The sequence below is a fragment of the Chelonia mydas genome, chromosome 7 (assembly GCF_015237465.2).
Source record: "Chelonia mydas isolate rCheMyd1 chromosome 7, rCheMyd1.pri.v2, whole genome shotgun sequence".
Taxonomy (NCBI): domain Eukaryota; kingdom Metazoa; phylum Chordata; order Testudines; family Cheloniidae; genus Chelonia; species Chelonia mydas.
The window spans coordinates 50,049,309-50,068,248 of NC_057853.1; the positions used below are offsets into that span (position 1 = coordinate 50,049,309).

At 59.1% G+C, this 18,940-nt stretch overlaps 2 protein-coding genes across 3 annotated transcripts in view; one reads left to right on the plus strand and one right to left on the minus strand.

The window, feature by feature from the left end:
- Positions 1 to 529: 529 nt before the first annotated feature.
- On the minus strand, positions 530 to 4,360 carry TCTA (T cell leukemia translocation altered). 2 transcript variants are annotated; one of them, XM_007068290.4, is made up of 3 exons: positions 3,880 to 4,360; positions 2,448 to 2,502; positions 530 to 1,944 (listed from the first exon to the last, which is right to left on the minus strand). In XM_007068290.4, the coding sequence occupies exons 1-3, from the start codon at positions 4,325 to 4,327 to the stop codon at positions 1,902 to 1,904; spliced, it is 546 nt and encodes a 181-aa protein (XP_007068352.4). In that variant the 5' UTR covers positions 4,328 to 4,360; the 3' UTR covers positions 530 to 1,901. The 2 variants fall into 2 exon arrangements, with proteins under 2 accessions (XP_007068352.4, XP_043407048.1); XM_043551113.1 differs by lacking the exon at positions 2,448 to 2,502 and having other exon boundaries at positions 3,880 to 4,351.
- Positions 4,361 to 11,725: 7,365 nt separating this feature from the next.
- Positions 11,726 to 18,940, plus strand: part of UBA7 (ubiquitin like modifier activating enzyme 7) — a 42,076-nt gene continuing 34,861 nt past the window's right edge. The window contains 8 exon segments of the mRNA XM_043551114.1: positions 11,726 to 11,827; positions 13,436 to 13,544; positions 13,781 to 13,949; positions 15,071 to 15,205; positions 16,603 to 16,709; positions 16,994 to 17,084; positions 17,828 to 17,966; positions 18,520 to 18,617. Coding sequence (XP_043407049.1) covers positions 13,465 to 13,544; positions 13,781 to 13,949; positions 15,071 to 15,205; positions 16,603 to 16,709; positions 16,994 to 17,084; positions 17,828 to 17,966; positions 18,520 to 18,617 — 819 coding nt within the window. The 5' untranslated portion in view covers positions 11,726 to 11,827; positions 13,436 to 13,464.

Consider the following 18,940-nt stretch of genomic DNA (forward strand, 5'->3'; position numbering starts at 1 on the left):
CCCATAATCCCCAATGGGGCCTGCCAGGGGCAGTGGCAGAGCTGGGGAGAACCGCTTGGCCCCCTGGAGAGTTAGCCCTTGCACTGGGGTGGTACATGCCACCTGGCCTTGCAGGTGGAGGGGCCAGCACACCTCGCCCCCATGAGAAAGGGGGAAAGAGACTGGGCACACTGGGGCTGTGGGTAAACTAGGGTGCCTAAGGCCAGCCCTGTGCCAGCAGGGCCCAAACACAGGCCTTTTCAAAAGCAGCCATGGGGGTTATGCCCCCCCAACCCCTCCCCCCAGCATGGCATGCGTCTGCTTCATGCTCCTGCCCTTGGCCCCAGCAGGGGGTGAGACCAGGGAGCCCCCATCCCTTGCTGGAAGAGGGCAAGTGGTTCAAGGCAGTTGCTCCAAATGCCTGAAGAGCAACAGCATCCGCCAGCTAGGACAGCATCTCCCTGAGGAGCAGGGGTCCCCTCCTCCAGGGACAGGATCACAGAGAGCCAGGATGGACGCAGTCCCCCCGAGTAATGGAATGGCAGCATGATCACAGCAGAGGGATTTAATCCAGCAAGCAGGTACCAGCAAGGCCACAGGAGCCAGGCCAGCACCCTTAGCCAGGGCCTGGCAGGGTGCAGAGGGACAGCAGGTGGCCCTGGGGCTAAGAGCCTAGCCTGGGATACAGGTACCAGGCTCCAAACCCAGTTGTGCCACCATGTGCCTGCCAGGCCATTAGCCAGGTGCTGCCTCTGAGCCCTGCCCCCTCCTGAGCTTGGAGAGACCCTTGCTCACTGCAGGTGGGGCTGAAAGTACCTGGGGCCAGCTATTCCTACTGCCCTGAGAGGCACCCTGGCCCCTAGGCTGGGTTTGCCATGGGCATGCTGTTCCCGCTCTGATCCCAAGGGCTGGCACCTTGGCAGAGGGCACTGGCCTAGGAAGGCCTCACCTGGCCCAGGCAGATGGCATGGGGGGTGTTGTGTGGAAGCTGGTAGTGTTGCTGCCCAGGTGCCAGTGGGCTATCACTCCAACACTGCTATGAGACACTGAACAGGGCAAGAGCAGCCAGGTGCTGCCCCAAGGCCCCCCACACCATCAAACCCCAGGGAGGTGGGCAGCTCAGCTCTCTGCTCCCACGCCATGTAACCCGTGGGACGGCGACAGGCACTGCCATCCTGGCCCGCAGATCCCCTGTGCCCAGGAGCAGAATCCTGCCCCTCTGAGGAGCAGCTGCAGTTGCCTCAGGGGCCTGGGTCGCAGGGAGCAAAGGAGTTCTAGCAGCAGGGAGTAGGACCTCCCACCGTGGCCGCTGGGGCAGGAAGTGGTACAGGTGTATGAGGCACACAGTCCCTGAGGGCAAAGGAGGGGACTTGGCAGCAGGAAAGGGGGGATTGGGGCAATTTTCCCTGGAAGGGGCTGGGGCATGAGAAGGCTTTCGGCTCATCAGTGGTGGGGGCAGCAGTGGACAAGAGTTGGGGGAAGGGGCTTGGAGCAGGGCTCAGGGGCATGTGCTCAGGGAGGATTTAAGCTGGGCACGAGGACCACTGAGGCACAGACTATACACCACCACCCCCATGTACACCAGGGACACAGGCCTGTGGTCACTGCAGGGGTCTGTTTTGTTTGGGGCAGGTGGGGGGAAGGGCTGATGTGCTTGGGGCAGTGCAGATGCCCCCAGAAGTGACCACAGGGGTGATATCACAGCTTGCCCTGCCTGAGAGGCTATGCAGAGTTCAGCTGGGATGGGCACAGGCCAGCTGGCTGCACAGCTCCCTGCTAGCCAGGGGCTAGGCCACAGGTGACATGGCTGCGGTCTCCAATGGAGCGAAGGTGCAAAGCCAGTTTCTCTGGCTGGCAGCACTGGGTCCATGGGTGGAGCTGTCCCAGGTACGCCCCTGCCCACCAGCGTATCCGTCCATGCCTCATTCTCGGTGCATCTTCATGGCCTCATTGCTTGAGCTGTCCCTACAGGAGGGTGAGAAGAGAGCAGGCGCCATAGACAGAGCTTTGGGGCAAGCCCCAGACACCTGAGGCTCGGCTCCTGCAGCTCAGAGGACTGGAGAGCAGTGGGCAGCCCAGGGTCAGAGTGGGAAAGGATGGGTGGAGTCCTCTGGCAGACTCCACATATGCACACAGATTCTGTGGGGATGGGCACTGCCAGTAGGGCATGCCAACCCATACATCCCACTGCAGTGCCTGGGCACGAGAGCCACCACTGGGGTGACCCCCACCCAGGGCAGGCATGGCAAGGCTCCCCCTGCTGGCAGGGAAGCAGCTGCCAGAGCTGGGCTTCCGCTCATCTCAGAGCCCCGCATTCTGGCAGTGCATGGGCCAGGACCAGCTGTTTCTGAGGCCTGAGCTGCCCTTGGAGAAGGAGCCTTATGAACTGGTGAGGTGGGGCAGGGCCAGGCTCCATGCCTGTAAGCCCCCTGCTGAGCACACAGGACTGAGCAGCGGGAAGCACTCACCAGGTGGGGAAATATGAGGCACCAGCGGGGGTCCCTCCGTTCTGGCTGCCTCTGCCTGGAAACAAGGCAAAGGAGCAGTCAGGGCGGGGCCAGACAGGGCTCAGCAGGGGGCAGGCAACAGGCACTTTGCTGAAGGATACTCAGACAATGCCTAGCAGCTGCTCCACATGCCACAGCCAGGCCAGCACCTGGTTTCCCCCCCTTCGTATCAGGGAGCTGCTGGACACAAGCCAGCCCCTTCCGTGCTGCCTGGACAATGGTGCAGCGCTCCTGGATTCTCCTCTGCGCGGGCGGGGGCCCACAAGCAGCCAGGGACATGCAGGGGTGTGTGCCCTAGTCCTCACTGCCCCCCTCCAGCCTGTAGGTGAGATAGTGTGAAGAAGAGCACCGTTCCCTGCCCCTGGCAGTCTCACCCGCTCTCCAGGGTCACTCAGCCCTATGGGCACCAGGGCAAGGCACACAGACATGGGCGCAGTGTCCCCTGCCCAGATTCCACAAAGAATGGCTCTGAAGCGGTGGTGCTATGGGACAAACCTGTGCACAACAGGCCACTGGGAGAGGTCGGGAAGCCAATCGGAACAGGCTACCTGCCCAAACAAGCTCAGGAGAGCCTGAGAGGAGTGCTATAATTCACCCACAGCCGGTCTCCCAGGGCCAGGCCCAGCAGCAACCCCCTGCCCTATGCCTTACATCGTTTGGAGCCCCAGTTCTCCCTGACAGCTGGAGCCAGGCCCACTCAACCTGTGGGGCGGGCAGCTGCTGGGGCAGGGCCTGGCACAAGGTGCCTAGGCTGCTCTGCCCAGGTATGCTGCTGGGATCTGGGTGCCAGAGACAGTACTTGGGACTGCCCAGGTAAGGCAGGAGCGCCAGGGGCACGGCACTTTGGGCAACGGGCCATCCTCCAGGACTCCCGCATTTGGAGCTGGCCCCTTACTGGGGGCCGGGTCCCACCACATTCCCTATAGCACAGCTCAGTCAGTACCTGAGCGTCAGCCCTGCCTGCAGCAGGAGGTTCAGTTCGGTTGATACTTGGCCAGCAGCCCGGCCCAGCGGGGGAGTCAGTTCGGGTCAGCACCTGGACGGCAGCTTGGCCCAGGGTTCGGTGTCCAGCCAAGGGTTTGGTTCAGGTCGGTACCTGTTCGGCGGCGCAGCCCAGGGGTCCGGTTCGGTACCAGGGCAGCAGCAGAGCTCGGCCCAGGGGTTTCGGGTCGGTACCTGTCTGGCAGCCCAGCCCAGGTGTTCGGTTTGCCCCGGCCAGGGGGGTTGATTCAGCCCGGTTTGGTCGGCACCTGGGCGGCAGCACAGCCTAGCCCGGGGCGGGTTCGGGGCTCAGGCCGGGAACTCGGTTCATCCCGGGAGAAGGGGGCCCGTACCCGGGCAGCAGTACAGACCAGCCCGGGGGAGGTTCTCGGGGACTCGGTTCGGCCCGTACCTGGGCGGCAGCAGAGGCGGCTGACGCGGGCCCCGTGGAGCCGCCAGGCTAGGTGGATGCCCAGCAGGCTGAGGCCCAGCCAGAGCAACAGCAGCTGGAAGAGCGCGGCCCGCAGGTCCTGAGCCGCCCAGTCGTCCGCGAACTCCTGCCCCAGCCAGGCGAGGCCCCGCAGCGCCCGGCCCGGCGCCTCCCAGCTCAGCCACGGTGCAGCCATCACCTTGCGCAGGCGCCGAAAGAGCACTGCACTGCGCAGGCGCCGAGAGCAGTAGTATCGCTTCCCTCCTCTCTTGAAGGGGAGCACCCCGTGAACCTGAGACAGTGAGCGGTGACGCTGCAGCCCGGCTCCTCCTCCAGCAGCCCGACCGCCTGCCTGCCTGCCTGATCCCCTCCCCTTCCCACACAGGCCGCGTTCCCCCGCTCCAGAGTGTGGTTCCGCCCCTCCTCTCATAACCTGGCCCCCATCTGCAGCGACCTTGCACCTCGTCCCACAACTCACCCTCCACCGCACTGGCCCCTCCCCTCACAGTTTGGCCTCCCCACAGCCCTGCCCCTAGCTCACGGGCCCCGCCTGTCATTCCCCACTCATAGTCTGTGCCCAGCACTGGACCCACCCGTCTCCCACAGCCCAGCCGGCCCCCCAACACTGGCCCTGCCACTCCTCCAACAGCCTGGCCCTGATCCCCAGGGCCATCCTTAGGAATACGGGGCTGCGTAAGGCACCTGAAAATTTGGGGCACCACTGGGTCTTAGTATCCATCCTTTCACCTCTTCCTGTCACTGTTCTGACCCTTCCTGGAGGCTCCCACAGCTGGTTGCTGCAGCTGGTTGCTGCAGACCTATTAGCACAACACTGAAACTGTTAAAAAGCCATTCAAGGGGTAATTAAGCCATTTAACAGGCATTTGCCAACCCCCAGGTATATACTGTCAGTTTCTGAATTTACTAACAAAAACAGTTGTTCATTACTGTAATATTTACTCAGAACATGTTAGTCTACAGGACCTTAGTTTAAAATTTGCTTTAAAAATATTTTGTTGGTGAAGATTATAAAATCACAGATTTTTAGATGCAAAATCATCTTTAGCTTTAAATGCTTGGCTCTTCAGACATATAGTTTTTAAAATAAATCCTTCAAAAGACCACCCTTATCTAAAATACACATTTTAATTACTATAGTAAAAAACAACTTGCTTCCAAAGTCTTCCTGTCCTTTTTGTCCATCCCTTTCTCCCTTCCACTCCCCACTCCCCTGTCCCTTGAAAAGAGCCCTTAAAGGGACAGGTTTCAGAGTAGCAGCCGTGTTAGTCTGTATTCGCAAAAAGAAAAGGAGTACTTGTGGCACCTTAGAGACTAACCAATTTATTTGAGCATAAGCTTTCATGACCTACGGCTCACTTAAAGGGACAAACACCCCTTTCCTTCCAGACAGCTCAGAGGGGGGCAAACAACGACCTGCCGGGCCGCATCTGGCCCGCAGGACCCTTCCCTCTGGCCCCTGAGCTCCTGCAGGGAGCGGGGTCAGGACAGGCTTGCGGAGGAGCCAGCCCAATTCCTTGGGCAGTGTGGTGAGCGGGACGGAGGCTAACCCCTGGCCCCTCCCCTTTTGCTCCCCTCCCTTGCAGTCACAGTTCCCCCAGCGCCTGAGCAGCGTGGCTGCAGCTCCGTCTGGGTGGCAGGGCTATATTGCTGCCAGACCTGGGGCTCCAGGGCGTTGCGGTCAGGGAGTAGGGGGAGTTGCAGGGGTGGGAGGCGAGAAGCAGTGGGGCAGTCAAGGGGCCTGGACCCTGCTGCCGGGGACAGGGGCAGAGCAAGCCAGGGCCCCCCTCCACCCCAGCATGCTTGGCCCCTGTCCCCAGCAGCCAAGGCCAGACAGTGAGCGAGCTCTGCCTGCCTGCCAGGGAGAGCAGCCAACCGAGCAGGGAAAACACACAGGGAAAGGACTGAGCCCCCCTTTTCCCCCACCTCACAGGTAACATGGGGCGGGGAGAGCAGGGAGGGTTGGATAGAGGGGTGGTCGGGGTGGGGAGCAGCAGAGGTTGGATAGGATGCGGGAGTCCAGGGGCCTAGTCGGGGGGGGGAGGGGCGGTGTTGGATGGGGGTGGGGATTCCAGGGTGCTGGATAGGGAGTGGGGGCCAGGCCACGCCTCACTGTCTGGGGAGGCATAGCCTCCCCCAGCTTTTCCTACCCAGCCCTCCATACAATTTCTGTATCCAATGTGACCCGAGGGCCAAAAAGTTTGCCCATCCCTGAGATAACTGGGCAAAGTTTCCCTTCTTTACTTCTGACTATCTGATGAACTAGTTTTAAGAGAACCTTCCAGCAAAATCAGTACCAAGATAGATATAAAATCCTTTGTTATGGCTAAAATCTTTGGAAACATATTTTTAAAGTTGGTGAAATTTCATAAACATGTCTATTGTTATGAAGATCGCACAACGTAAATTAGTGTTCCCTTTTTCTAAAAGCAATGAACATTGTTATGAACACATTAAACCTCTGTGATTGATTAATTTAAAATAATGTCTGTTTCAGTGAGTTAAATATGTAGTAATCTGGAATGATTACTTTATGAAGGCTTAAGAGTACATTTAAAATATAAAATTAGCTTATAAATACTGATTAAGAAAATATAAAACAGAAGAGCTGCATCATGTATTCCATAATATTTAATGTTGTATTTAGCAAGACAGTTGACTTGCCCTTGCTACAAAATTTTTGCAAATAAATCTCTGACAAACTTCAGGGTGTTGGGGATACCCGGGCATGGCCACTAGGTAACTCGAGGGGATGGAAGACCACGAGTGTCGATGAAGCCCCCTCGCACTAGGCCCAAGTGTCCTTGCCCCCCCCCCGCCTGGAGGCACTCGCAGTAGCTCTGCGTACTAGGCCCAAGTATCCTTGGCCCCCCCGCCTGGAGGCGCTCACAGCAGTTATGCTGAGGATCTGCAACAATATGTTGCAGAGTCAGACTGCCTGAAACTAAACAAGGCCAAACAGGGCAGATATGGAAGAAAAATGCTGAATAAAGCAGCTTTATGTATACTTTAACAAATGATACAGAGAACAAGGGAACTAGCTGGTAACTGGATTGGCTGGCTATATGGATACTTAGGGCAGCTTGCTATTGGATAAGTATGCTGAAGAAAGGATGTATAAAAGCCTGTGTAACTTCTTGCTCTGTGTGCAGGATTTGAGATTCTATTCTCCCTGTACCTTTTTGAAGCTTCAAATAAACTTTTCTGCTTCTCCACCCCGTTGTGATTATTGGGTGAAGCACACTGGGTAGCGAACCAACCCCTGCTGTTGTTTTGCCTCTCGGCACTGGGTGACGGCAACAAGGGCATATCAAAAAACCTGTGACTGACATTTTTTATTCCCAAATTTAGTGCTTTTAATTAGGTGCCTTCTGCATGTCCAGTCTTCCCCATCGGGCATGCGGTGGAAAATATGCTTCATTTTCTTTAGAAAGAAATTGCAGAAAAGTGTTTTTTTCAAATGTCATTTGCTTCATTTGTGTTCAGGGATTTGGTTGGAAGGGGGTGAGCAGGGAGGGGGAGGGAAGAGAGGAGGGAGACAGTGGGGAGCGGGCAAGGCCTGGGGTGGAGCAGGAGTGGAGTATGGGTGGGGCCACACGCAGAAGAGGTGAGCTGGGGAGCTAGCCTCCCCAAGTGGCAGCTTCACACACTGCCCATGACAGTAGGTAAGAGCGGGTTGGCTCCCGCACACCCAGCTTGGGCTGCAGTGTCCTTAGGCAGGGGCAATATTCACAGAGCCAAATGCGCCTGCGCCGCACATTCTGTGTGAGGGAGAGGGTACGGGGAGGGGGGGTGTCTCTGCGGGGAACTCTGACTCTCTGCCCCAGTGAGGTGGGCAGGGCTTCTCTGTATCCTTTGCTGCCTCGTCCCTCCCCCTGCGGGCTGCGAGCCTGGGCTGCCATAGGGGCACCAGTTTAATAATACTGCATAGGTAGGCTGACCAGACGTCCATTTTTAAAGGGACAGTCCCATTTTGGGGGACTTTTTCTTATATAGGGGCCTATTACCCCCCACCCCTGTCCTGTTTTTTCACATTTGGTATCTGGTAACCCTATGCAGAGGGCCCCATAAATCCTAAGAACAGCCCTGTTGCCCCCCCCCCCCCCCCACTGAGCCTCCCCTCCCTTTACAGCCTACCCTGCCCCTGCTCTCACAGCCCAGCCTGCCCCTGCCCACTGGCCCGACCCCTCCTCCCACAGCTCGGACCCCACCTGCACTGGTCCCCCACCTCTTCCTCCAACCTGCCCCGTGCCCACTGACTCCCACCCCTCCTCTCATAGGTTGCCCCCCCCCCCCCCCCCCCCCCCCCCCCCCCCCCCGGCACTGGCCCTGCCCGTGCCCCTCCTCCCACAGCCCGGTTCTGCCCCACCCCCATTGACCCTTCCTCTCCCCTCACAGCCCGGCCCAGCCCTACCCCCTGCTTTCTGCTCTGACCCCGCTCCTCCCTCCCCTCTACAGTCTGGCTCCACCTCCACACTGACCACACCCCTGGACTGTACCATCACCCCCACAGCTCCATGGGGGCCTCCCCCCGTGCCCAGAGCCCACTGGTGCTTGTGGCAAAGGGTCACTGAGCTCTACAGGCCTGCCCTGGTGTTTGCTGCCCTCACCCTGTGTTCCTGGCACGACCTCTGTCAGCCATATGAAAGCACGCGCTGGAGGCTGGTGATCTGACACTGCCATGTGGGTGGATGGTGGAGGAGTCGTGGGTCACATAGGACCCTCTGCTGAGGGGCTGAGAGGAATCCAGGGCCCGGTGCTGCTATGGGAGTGGGCGGGAGGGGAAGAGCGTAATGATGCTGGTTCTGGCGGGACCCAACAGAGTGCCAATTCAGGACAAATTGCTTAGAGCAAGGCAGTCACAGCCCAAGGTTGGAGTTCCTTTTATTAAGATAATGTTGAAATAAGCAACGGTACAGAGTTCAAGCATAGAAGTTTCTGGTTGTCAGGGGATAAGGTACAGATTATCAAGGGGTACAAAATGCGATTTAGGAGCTGGTGGAACAAGGATCACATAATAATCTGCAATCTCCCCGACTGGGGGGAAAGTTTAACCGGTCAGAGTACAGACATCGAGATATGGGGTAAGTTATCCACACAACGGCTATGTTCAGTATGCTGGGTACAGTGAGTGAATATGGGGGTGGGGATGGGTCTACCCTCATTGGTGGGGTTTAATGTTCAGTGGGATTACGTTTCCAGTTCATATGGTCCGGTGGGGAAGGCCTCTCAGTCTCTTTCCCACAGTGTGTGCACAAGGTCGTACCGGCTCACTCCTCCTGGTACTGTCGGTGGCCGGTGATGTGCTCGATGTAGATGTCCCTGGACCATCGGATGGTGTCTGAGACCATGAGGCGCCGCATGAGCCGTGCGTAGCGTTTACCGATCCCACAGGTCCGCAGCACACGCTCGTTGCAGGGGTCCCAAGCGCCCAGGGCTCCGACGATCAGGGCGTCCAGCTGCACCTCGTAGCCCTTCACTCTCAGGGTGTCGGCCAGAGGGGCGTATTTAAGCACACCAAACCAGCCCAACAGAGAAGACTTTGGTTTTACCCCACTGGCTAACCACAAGTCACACAAGCAATTTCCTTAGGCACTCCAGTTTCCCAGTATCACCACCAGAGCCACTCATTATGGGGATGAATGGTTATGAAAACCAATACCACAGTACAAGAAAAAGGGTTCTCTCAATCCCAAAGGACCAAGCCCCAGATCCAAGTCAATATATAAATCAGATCTTACCCACAAATTACACTGTTACCAATCCTTTAGAATCTAAAATCAAAAGGTTTATTCATAAAAGGAAAAAGATATAGATGAGAGCTAGAATTGGTTAAATGGAATCAATTACATACAGTAATGGCAAAGTTCTTGGTTCAGGCTTGTAGCAGTGGTGAAATAAACTGCGGGCTCAAATCAAGTCTCTGGAGTACGTCCACAGCTGGGATGGGTCATTCAGACCTTTGTTCAAAACTTCAGTTTGTAGCAAAGTCCCTCCAGAAGCAAGAAGCAGGACTGAAGACAAGGTGGAGGAGTTTTCAGGGCCTTTTATATCCTCTGCCCTGTGGAAGATCACTGCAGCAAGATGGAACCTGGAGTCACATGGGTAAGCCACATATCCATGCATGACTTAGTTCTTTTCAGGTGGCAGCCATTGCTTACATGCTATCTTGAATGTCCCCAGGAAGACTTCTTATGTGGATTGGAGTCTTCCAAGATCCATTATCAGTTAAGTGTTTCTTGATTGGGCACTTAATTTGCGCATTCTTCTCTCAAGACAGGCTTCAGAATAGTGTTAGTCTGTATTTGCAAAAAGAAAAGGAGTACTTGTGACACCTTAGAGACTAACAAATTTATTTGAGCATAAGCTTTCGTGAGCGACAGCTCACTTCATCGGATCTCTCAAGAAGCTGATCAAATGCTTTACTAAGGCTACTTCAGAATCAAAACACATTTGGGGGAGGGATAGCTCAGTGGTTTGAGCATTGGCCTGCTAAACCCAGGGTTGTGAGTTCCATCCTTGAGGGGGCCATTTAGGGATCTGGGGCAAAAATTGGGGATTGGTCCTGCTTTGAGCAGGGGGTTGGACTAGATGACCTCCTTAGGTCCCTTCTAACCCTGATATTCTATGAGATACAAGTACATAGCCAATATTTATAGCTTCAACTACCAAACTGATACACAAACACAGATATCATAATTAGCAAATCATAACCTTTCCATAGACACCTTACACAACAGCCTTTATACAATATTTGCTGCAAATATATAACAGTGATTGCAACAATGATCCATATGGTCACAGGTTATATTAATAATGTCACAAGGAGTCTGGGGCCCTGTGCTGCCATGGGACTGGGTGGTACGGTAGGGGAGGGGTCTGGGGCACAGTGCTGCCAGGGGCCCCTTGGCACTGGCCCTGACCCTGACCCTGATCTGAGAGAGAAGCTAATACCGGGCAGCCCTGGGCTGCCTTCGGGGCACTGTGGGGTGTGTAACCAGTGGTTTCCATCGGTCGCCCCACTCCACATCTCAGGGAGTCTCTGGCCTTTGTTAACGCAATCTCCTGTCTCACTATAACTGCACTCCGTCCTGGAGGGCACCAGACTGCTGGGCTAAAGACAGCTGGTAAACTGAGGCAGCTGCTCCTCTGGGACCAGAGGGTCTGTGATTTCGGTGGGGATCATGTTCAAGGCACTTGGGGGTCCATTGTTGACCTGCAGGGCACAGGCAGCGCTGGCACGGCCTGGAGGAGTGAGTGGCTGACAGGCTGGTGGGGTTGGGAAGCTGCCACCCGACTGGTGCAGGCAAGACTCTCTAGTGCTGGCTATAAGGTGCTGACAGCCCTGGGTGCTCTGAGAAGCATCACACCCACACACTGGCACCATCAGCACCAGATATTACAGTGGGGGAGGGACAGTGGGAGCTGCATGATGCCAGGTGGTCCCCTCTGCCTGGACACAGTCCATGGGTGCCCCCGTTGCGGGTACCAGACTTCCCCTTCAGCTGTACACAGCCTCTAGCGCATTGCGCCAGGTCCTGGGCCTGGCATTCGGACAGGGTGGGGAGGGGATGGCATGTGTCTTTGCTGAGGGGAAAGTCCTGGCTGTATCCAGACAATGCCCTACCTACACAATCCAGCGTCCCTGCTGCTCCTGCACCAGCCCCTGCCCTGGCGGCGCTCTGGCGTCCCCGCTGCCCACCTACGCCCTGGCAGAGCTCCGGTATCCCCGCTGTCCGCGTACCCGCCTGCCCCCAAGCGGAGCTCTGGTGAGGGTGACCCCACTGCCTGTGGCTCAGGCGTGTCTGTGCCTTTAAGAGGCTGAGGGGCGGCAGCTGTTTCTCGACTTGCCGTTTCCTGCTCTCCTCCTTGTGCTGCTTCTCTGGCGCTTGTGTGGGCACCGGCTGGCTGGGTAAGTGCTGCCCCCGCACCCCGCTGGGCCAGGCAGGTTTGCCAGCCTCTTCTTCTGGGCATGAACCCCAGCAGCCGTGTTATCCCCACCTCAGGGCTGGTTCTGGGCTGGAAGCGGTGTCCGGTGGCTGGAGCAGAGGGCTGGGAGGCAGATTCTGCCCCGGGCCCTAGAGGGGCTGAGCATGGCCTGGTTGTGCCTGGCCCTTGCTTGCCCTCTCCCCTGAGGACAAGACCCAGGCAAGGGGTGGGGATGTTTCTGCCCCCATATGTGTGGGCTCCTGGCGTCTGCCCCCTCCTCCTACTGGCATCACTCTGCAGGACCCCTGCCCTGGTGCCCCCAGGGCCTTGCTGCTGTGCTGTGCTCTGGCTAGCTCTGTGCCCTGCGGCACCCGGGAGGTGATGTGCAGTGGGGTGTGTGGCAGACCCCGTCCCATGCCGGGCAGGTGTCTAGAGGAGCCCCCTTCCTGCTGCATGGTGCACAGCCCCACCGGACCCAGCAGGTGTGCCCTGCCTGTCCCTGGGCAGCAGGGTACCAGCTGGTCTGAGGGAGGTTACTGCCTGCTCCAGTGACCTTCATGCCAGCAGCTTCTTGTGCCATGTGCCCAACTTCTGCAGGGGTGGGTTGGTCTTTGCTGCCCCACAGCAGGCAGCGCTGTGCCCATAGCTCCATCAGGCTGCAGCAAGGTGCTGGGATGAGGGTGCTGCCAAGCTAGCCTTAGGGGCTAGGAGGGGATTGGCCTGGTTCCTGGACTCCGGGGTTCCCTAGCTCCGTTCCCTCAGCCACTAAGGCAGTCTTTGCTCCCATCCGTCCCTGTGTGGCAGGTGGGCTTCCTGCATGGCATGGGGCGTGGCATAGGGACCTGTCTAGCAGAGCCGTCTGAGGCTGCTGCCCAGGGGTTGGGGAGCTCAGGGAATGCAGCCCACTTCCAGCCCTTAGCAGCAGCTCTCCTCCCCGCTCCCATTCCCGGCCTTTCACTTTCATTTTCCTGACAGTCACAGGGCTGGGTCTGCTGGGGATAGAGCTGCCTTTCCCTCCTCGTGGCCAAGCCCCTAGCAGCGTTAAACCTCATGGAGCCAGGCCTCTGCCTGGAGATGCTGGAGATGGGGTTGGAGCCCCTGAGCCTGCCAACCTGCAGCAGGGGGCATCCACCGCCTCATGGGTGTTCAAGCATCCTGAGCGCCCGCTGCTCCCATCGCTGCCCTGGTATGTGGCCACTGGGCTGGCCCCTTCTGGCTACAGCCCTGGGTGACATCTGTGATACCCCTTGGGTGCTCTGCACCATGGCTGTAGCCCAGCTTGGGTGCCAACCTCCTTCCAGGCCCTGCCAATCTCCCCCAATCCCTCTGGCCAGGCTCCTCTGCCCACAGCCCTATGTTAGCTGCCAGCTCTGGGACCCAGAGAGAGGAGCTGCCCACCCACAGCTGGGGGCTAGGCTGGGCCGGAGCTGGACGGCCCTAGGGGGCCCAGGGCAGCCTGGCTGGCTGCGTGGAGCATCCCGCTGCCCTTTGCAGCCAGGAATGGAGCTGGTATGGAGCCACTAGCTCCAGTGGAGGACCAGGAGCAGGGCCCATGAGTCCTGGCTCCCAGCCTGGTTCTTTTCTCACGCAGGGCTGGGCACAGCTGTACCCACCTCACCCATGTCTGCACTGGGCAGAAGCAGCATGAGGCGCTCCAACAGCCTGGGCGAGATCGACGAGGGCCTGTACTCGCGGCAGCTGTGAGTGCTGGGCCTGGAGATCAGTCAGCATGGCAGGGGGCACCTGGGGTCAGCCAAGGAGCATGCCAGGTGCAGTGCCCCAGTGTGGGCGTGACAGGGGGAGGGGTCAGGGCCAGCGCGACAGGGCTGTGGTGGGGGCGGGGCCAGGGGCAGTGGTGTGGCGGGGACATGGTGGAGTAGGGGCTGTGCCAGCTGCATGTTCTCTCCCCCACACGCCTACTGTGCTTGCCCCATAGCTACGTGCTGGGTCATGAAGCCATGCAGAGGCTGGCAAAAACCACTGTGCTGGTGTCAGGGATGAAGGGTCTGGGTGTGGAGATTGCCAAGAACATCATCCTGGCTGGGGTGAAATCCGTCACTGTGCACGACCTGGGCAACACCCAATGGAGTGACCTCTCCTCGCAGGTACCTGAGGTGGTCGGGGGCAGGGCTTGGGGTCCTTCCTCCCTGGGGGCATGTACCTCCCAGCCTTGACTGGTCTGTTTTCACCCTGCATTCTGGGGCTGGGATGCTGCCAGGGCCCAAGCATGCCCATCTACTTGCATGGTGCCAACCTATCGGCAGCAGCTGCCTCTCAGGAACTGCTCTGGGACTCAGCTTCTGACGAGAATTGCACCACAACTAGTGACAGGCATTTCTCCATAGTAGCTCTGCCCTGCTCTGCAATTGGCAGCAGTAATTACCGGAGTGCTCAGTGATAGCCTCACCTGCTGACTCCCTGCAGCTGTCCCCCAAACCTGACAGAAGCCGCATTAAGCCTAGTGCTTCCATCAGTCCCATCCGCAGCGCCTGGTTCTCCCATGTACAGTGGAAAGCCAAGAAGATCCAGCCCTGCATAGGTGTGGGGCCGCAGTTTGCCCCATTCCCTCCTGGCTCTGCGCTGCCAGCCCGCTTTGACCTGGCTGGGGTGGGGCAGGCCCGAAGAAAGGGATTTTTAATTACCCATGTGATTATTACTCTCTCTCCTGGTCGGGGTGGGTGCAGGCTGGCTCAGACCCAGCCCTTGGGTATCGTTCAGTTTAACCTCATGATCAGGTTCAAGTGCTTAGTTTGGGGATCCTCGCAGCAGCAAGGCTGGGTTTTCCCTTCAGTCCCTGCTTGGGGCGCTCGGCCGTAGCACTGTGCAGCTCAGGGTCAGTTTCTGCCTGGGGATTTCTCTGGCTTTTCAAACAGCCTGGGCTGGGGGAGGGCTGGTGCTGTGCAAAGGAGAGATCTGGTTGTGGGGAGCCCTCTCCCTAAATCTCCTGGCCTCTTCTCTGTAAGGACTCCCCCTGCACCAGCCCCGCTCTCCAGAGTGCTTGCTGAAGGTGTGGGGAGCCGAGGCTGCAGTGCCATGGGCAGCCTGGGCAGCTCTGATTCTCAAGGCTGGCTGCTAATGTCCCCTGAAGCAATGGGTGGGTGCCCTGGTGGTGCCCAGGCAAGCACTGCGACTGGGGAGGCACGAGGGGGCTGTGTGCCATGTGGCCAAAGCTCAGCCCATTGGTAAGGAGGCCAGGGGCACCCCTCATGTAGGGCTGTCTCTGCAGTTCTTCCTGTCTGAGAGCGATGTGGGCCGGAACCGAGCTGTGGCCTCCCAGCAGCACCTGGCAGAGCTCAACAGCTACGTGCCTGTGACAGCATACACCAGGGAGCTGTCTGAGAGCTTCCTGGCAGCCTTCCAGGTGAGGAGGGGCCGTGGCTCGGGCACCAACACCTAAGGGCTTGCAGGGGCCTCAAGCAGGCAGGAGCTGGGTCCAGGCTGCCGGTGTGGGGCAGCTGGGAGCTGAGGCTTGGCAGGTGTCACTCAGCTTCTGGAAACAGCCAGCATAACCAGCCCAAGTCCGGGGTGGGGGTTTGGGATCTGCAGCAGAGTCCGAGGGTGGTGGGAGCCCAGGCGGGGGGGCGGGGTTTGAGGGCAGTCTGGGGTGGGGTCCCAGCTGAGCTAGGGTTGCCAAGCATCCGTTTTTTGACTGGAAGGTCCGGTTGAAAAGAGACCCTGGTGATTCTGGTTGGCACCACTGATCGGATCATTAAAAGTGCGGTTGGCGCGGGGCTGGCAGGCTCCCTACCTGGCTCTGCATGGCTCCTGAAAGTGGCTGGCATGTTCAGCAACTAGGCACAGGGGTGGCCATGGGGGCTCCGCACTCTGCCCCCACCCCGAGTGCTGGCTCTGTAGCTCCCATTGGCCAGGAACCATGGGGCAGTGCCTGTGGGTGGAGTCAGTACGCTGTGGCTTCCCCAGCACCTAGGAGCTGAGGGACATGCCAACCGTTTCCGGGAGCTGCCTGAGGTCCACGCTGCCTGGAGCCTGCACCCTGAACCCTCTCCTGTGTCCCAACCCCCTGCCCCAGGTCTCAGTGCCTTCCTGCACCCCAAACCCCTCATCACCAGCCCCACCTCCAAGCTGGCACCCCCGAGCCGGAGCCCTCACCTCCTCCCACACCCCAACCCCCTGCCACAGCCCAGTAAAAGTAAGTGAGGGGTGGGGAAAGCGAGCAATAGAGGGAGGGGGGATGGAGTGAGCAGGAGGTGGGGTGTCAGAGGAGAGGTGGGGCAGGAGCAGGGCTTCAGGGAAGGGGTGGGCAGCGAGTGGGGCAAGGGTGTTTGGTTTTGTGTGATTCAAATGTTGGCAACCCTAAGCTGAGCCTGAGGGGGTGGGGAGTCTGGGGAGTGATCCCATCTGAGGCCGGGGTGGCAGGGAGTCTTGTGGGGGGTCCCAGCTGAGGGCTGGCTGTAGCTTTCTGAGTTCCTAAACAAGCAATTTTGGAACTGCTTCTCCCGGCAAAGAACAATCCAGGTGTTTACATAGAGCCTACACAAACCACCGTGTGATCGCCCCCTTGTGGGCCTGCAGCACACTGACCCAGCTGGCTGGGACTGACCCAGCTGGCTGGGAGGGGGAGTGAAGTTCCCATCTAGCTAATGCCAAAGCCAGTTGAGTGGCTGTGAAGCAGCATAAGGGAAACATGCCAGCCCAGGGGGCGTGGCACTGGATTTGGGGGCCTCATCCCAGGCTTCCCAGGGGCACAGCCACCCCCAAGCCAGATCCCGCTTGCACTAACTCTGGGTCTTGGCTCAGGTTGTGGTTCTGAGCAACTCACCCCTGGAGGAACAGCTCCGCGTCAGCGACATCTGCCATGCCCGCAGCATCCGCTTCATCCTAGCCGACACCAAGGGGCTGGCCGGGTAAGCGTAAGATGCTACCTGCACTGCTGTGACACGCGCACGCCAGATGCTCTGCAGCAGGGGGTGCTGTGGGGTAGGGCAGGAGCCCTGGCTGTAGGGGGAGCCTCCGGCTACTTCAGCCCCAGCCTCTCCCAGCAGGGGCTGCTGTGCGGGGGGTGGGTAGGGACAGTGGCTATGTGAGGAGCCCTCAGCTACTCCAGTCCCCAGCCTCTCCCAGCAGGGGATGCTGTGGGGAGGGAGGTGCACTGGTCAGGGGTGATGACCCAGCCCATTCCTGCCTCTAGGCAGCTGTTCTGTGACTTCGGGGAGGACTTCGTGGTCTACGAACCCTCGGAGGCTGAGCCCGTCTGTGCCTATGTCCAGCACATCTCGCAGGTACAGCCAGGCCAAGCGCCTTTGCTGGGGCCTCCGCCGGGCACCTGGGGAAGCTTGGTCTCCCCCCTCAGAGCCCGGGCCCCCAGCCAGGAGTCACCCGGGCACCACAGAGTGATCCCCGAGAGGCAGGAGTTCATCCCTTGCCCATCCTGGCCAAGCCAGTGCCATGACAAGCTGACCAAGCTGTGATGGGCCCATGCTCAGCTGCTTTCAGGTGAGAGCCCCGGCTTCTGCCAGGGCAACCCCCCAGGCCTTCGCTCTCAGACGAGCTCTGTGCCCAGCATCCCTTCGGAGCTGTGGAATCACGCTCCCTCTGGGCTGTGGGGCACTGTGGGTCCCTGTCCTAGTGACTGGTTCTGCCACTGTTTCCTCGGTGTCTCCATTGTACAAGTCGGCCTCGGCCAGTCCTCAGTGACTGCCGCCCCCTGGCTTAGACCACTGGGTGATGCCCACACACCCGTGAGACTCCCTGGTGATGCCCACATGTCCATGTGTCCCCTCTAGGCAACGTCCACACATCCATGGCCCACCTCCACCCCTGAGAGCATACAAGCCTTTTCCACCCTGGGGAACAATGCAACATATGGGGAAACTGAGGCACACATGGGCTTCGTAAAAATATTACAAAAATTCCCACCTTCTCACCCCCTCCCACTACTTGGGATGCCCCAAGGTACCCTTCCTCCTGTAACCCGCTTGCCATGTGGCCCAAGTGGGGTTGCTGACCCCTTCTCTCTCCCCAGGGCACGCCTGGGGTGGTGACCTGCAGGGACGGGCAGGGCTACGGCCATGGCTTTGCAGATGGCGACTTTGTGACATTCTCGGATGTGGAGGGCATGAGCCAGCTGAATGGCTGCAAGCCCCGTGCCATCCATGTTCTGGGTGAGCCCCCACTGGCTGGGGCCAGGAGAGCATAGGGGTGGGGATCCCAGGGCCGGGGAGCATTGGGGGATCCTGTTCTGAGGGCCTGGGGGCAGGAGAGCATTGGGAGGGACCCCACTCTGGGGGCAAAGGGCAGGGCAGCATTTTGGGGACCCTGCTCTGTGGGGAGGCTGCTGCAATGGGGGCTGGAATGTAGTTTTTCACTGAAAGTCACTGAGCCCCACCTCTCCGATGGGGGCAGAGAGGGATGAGGGCTTCCCCGCTGGCTCCCTGCTTTCAGCCCAGCCCCAGGTGGGGGCTGCTGGGCTCCGTCCAACCCACCGTGTGCCCACCTGGGCCCTTGTGAGTCCCCTGCGGCCAGGGCCTGTGCCAGGGCTAGGCTGGCCTTGGGCTCCTGGCTCTGGGTCGGGTCATGGTGAGGGTCCCTGGGCCAGGCCGAGATGGCAGAGACGCCCTTTACCCACAGGCCGTGCCCAGCTGCCACAGGCTTACACAACTGGGGAGGAGGTGTGGGGACTCAGGGCCTCCCTCACCCAGGCACTGCCTTCCCCAGATGAGTTCATGCTGGAGATTGGGGACACGGCCTTCTTTGCCCCGTACCAGCGCGGCGGAGTCATCACCCAGGTGAAGGTGCCACAGCTGCATTCCTACGTGAGTATGTCCCCAACCGACTGCCCCCACCCCCCCATCAGGGCCCCTCTGCAGTTGGCTGAGCCCCACTACTCTGCATCCCTCCCCCTAGGCCCCCACAGCTGGCCAGGCTCCCTGCTCACCCCCCCGCAGTTTCCTCCCCTGTGACTGGCTGGGCCCCCCACTCTGCTCCCACGACTGTCTGGGCCCCCACCCCACAAACTGGTGCAGTGTTACAAACTGCTGCCCATCAGAATTTGCTGCTTTGCTTGGACCAAACATGTCCTTGTGGATGCTCAGTAACGTCTGCTGGAGCCACTGGCCTCGTGCTGCCCCCCTACGGG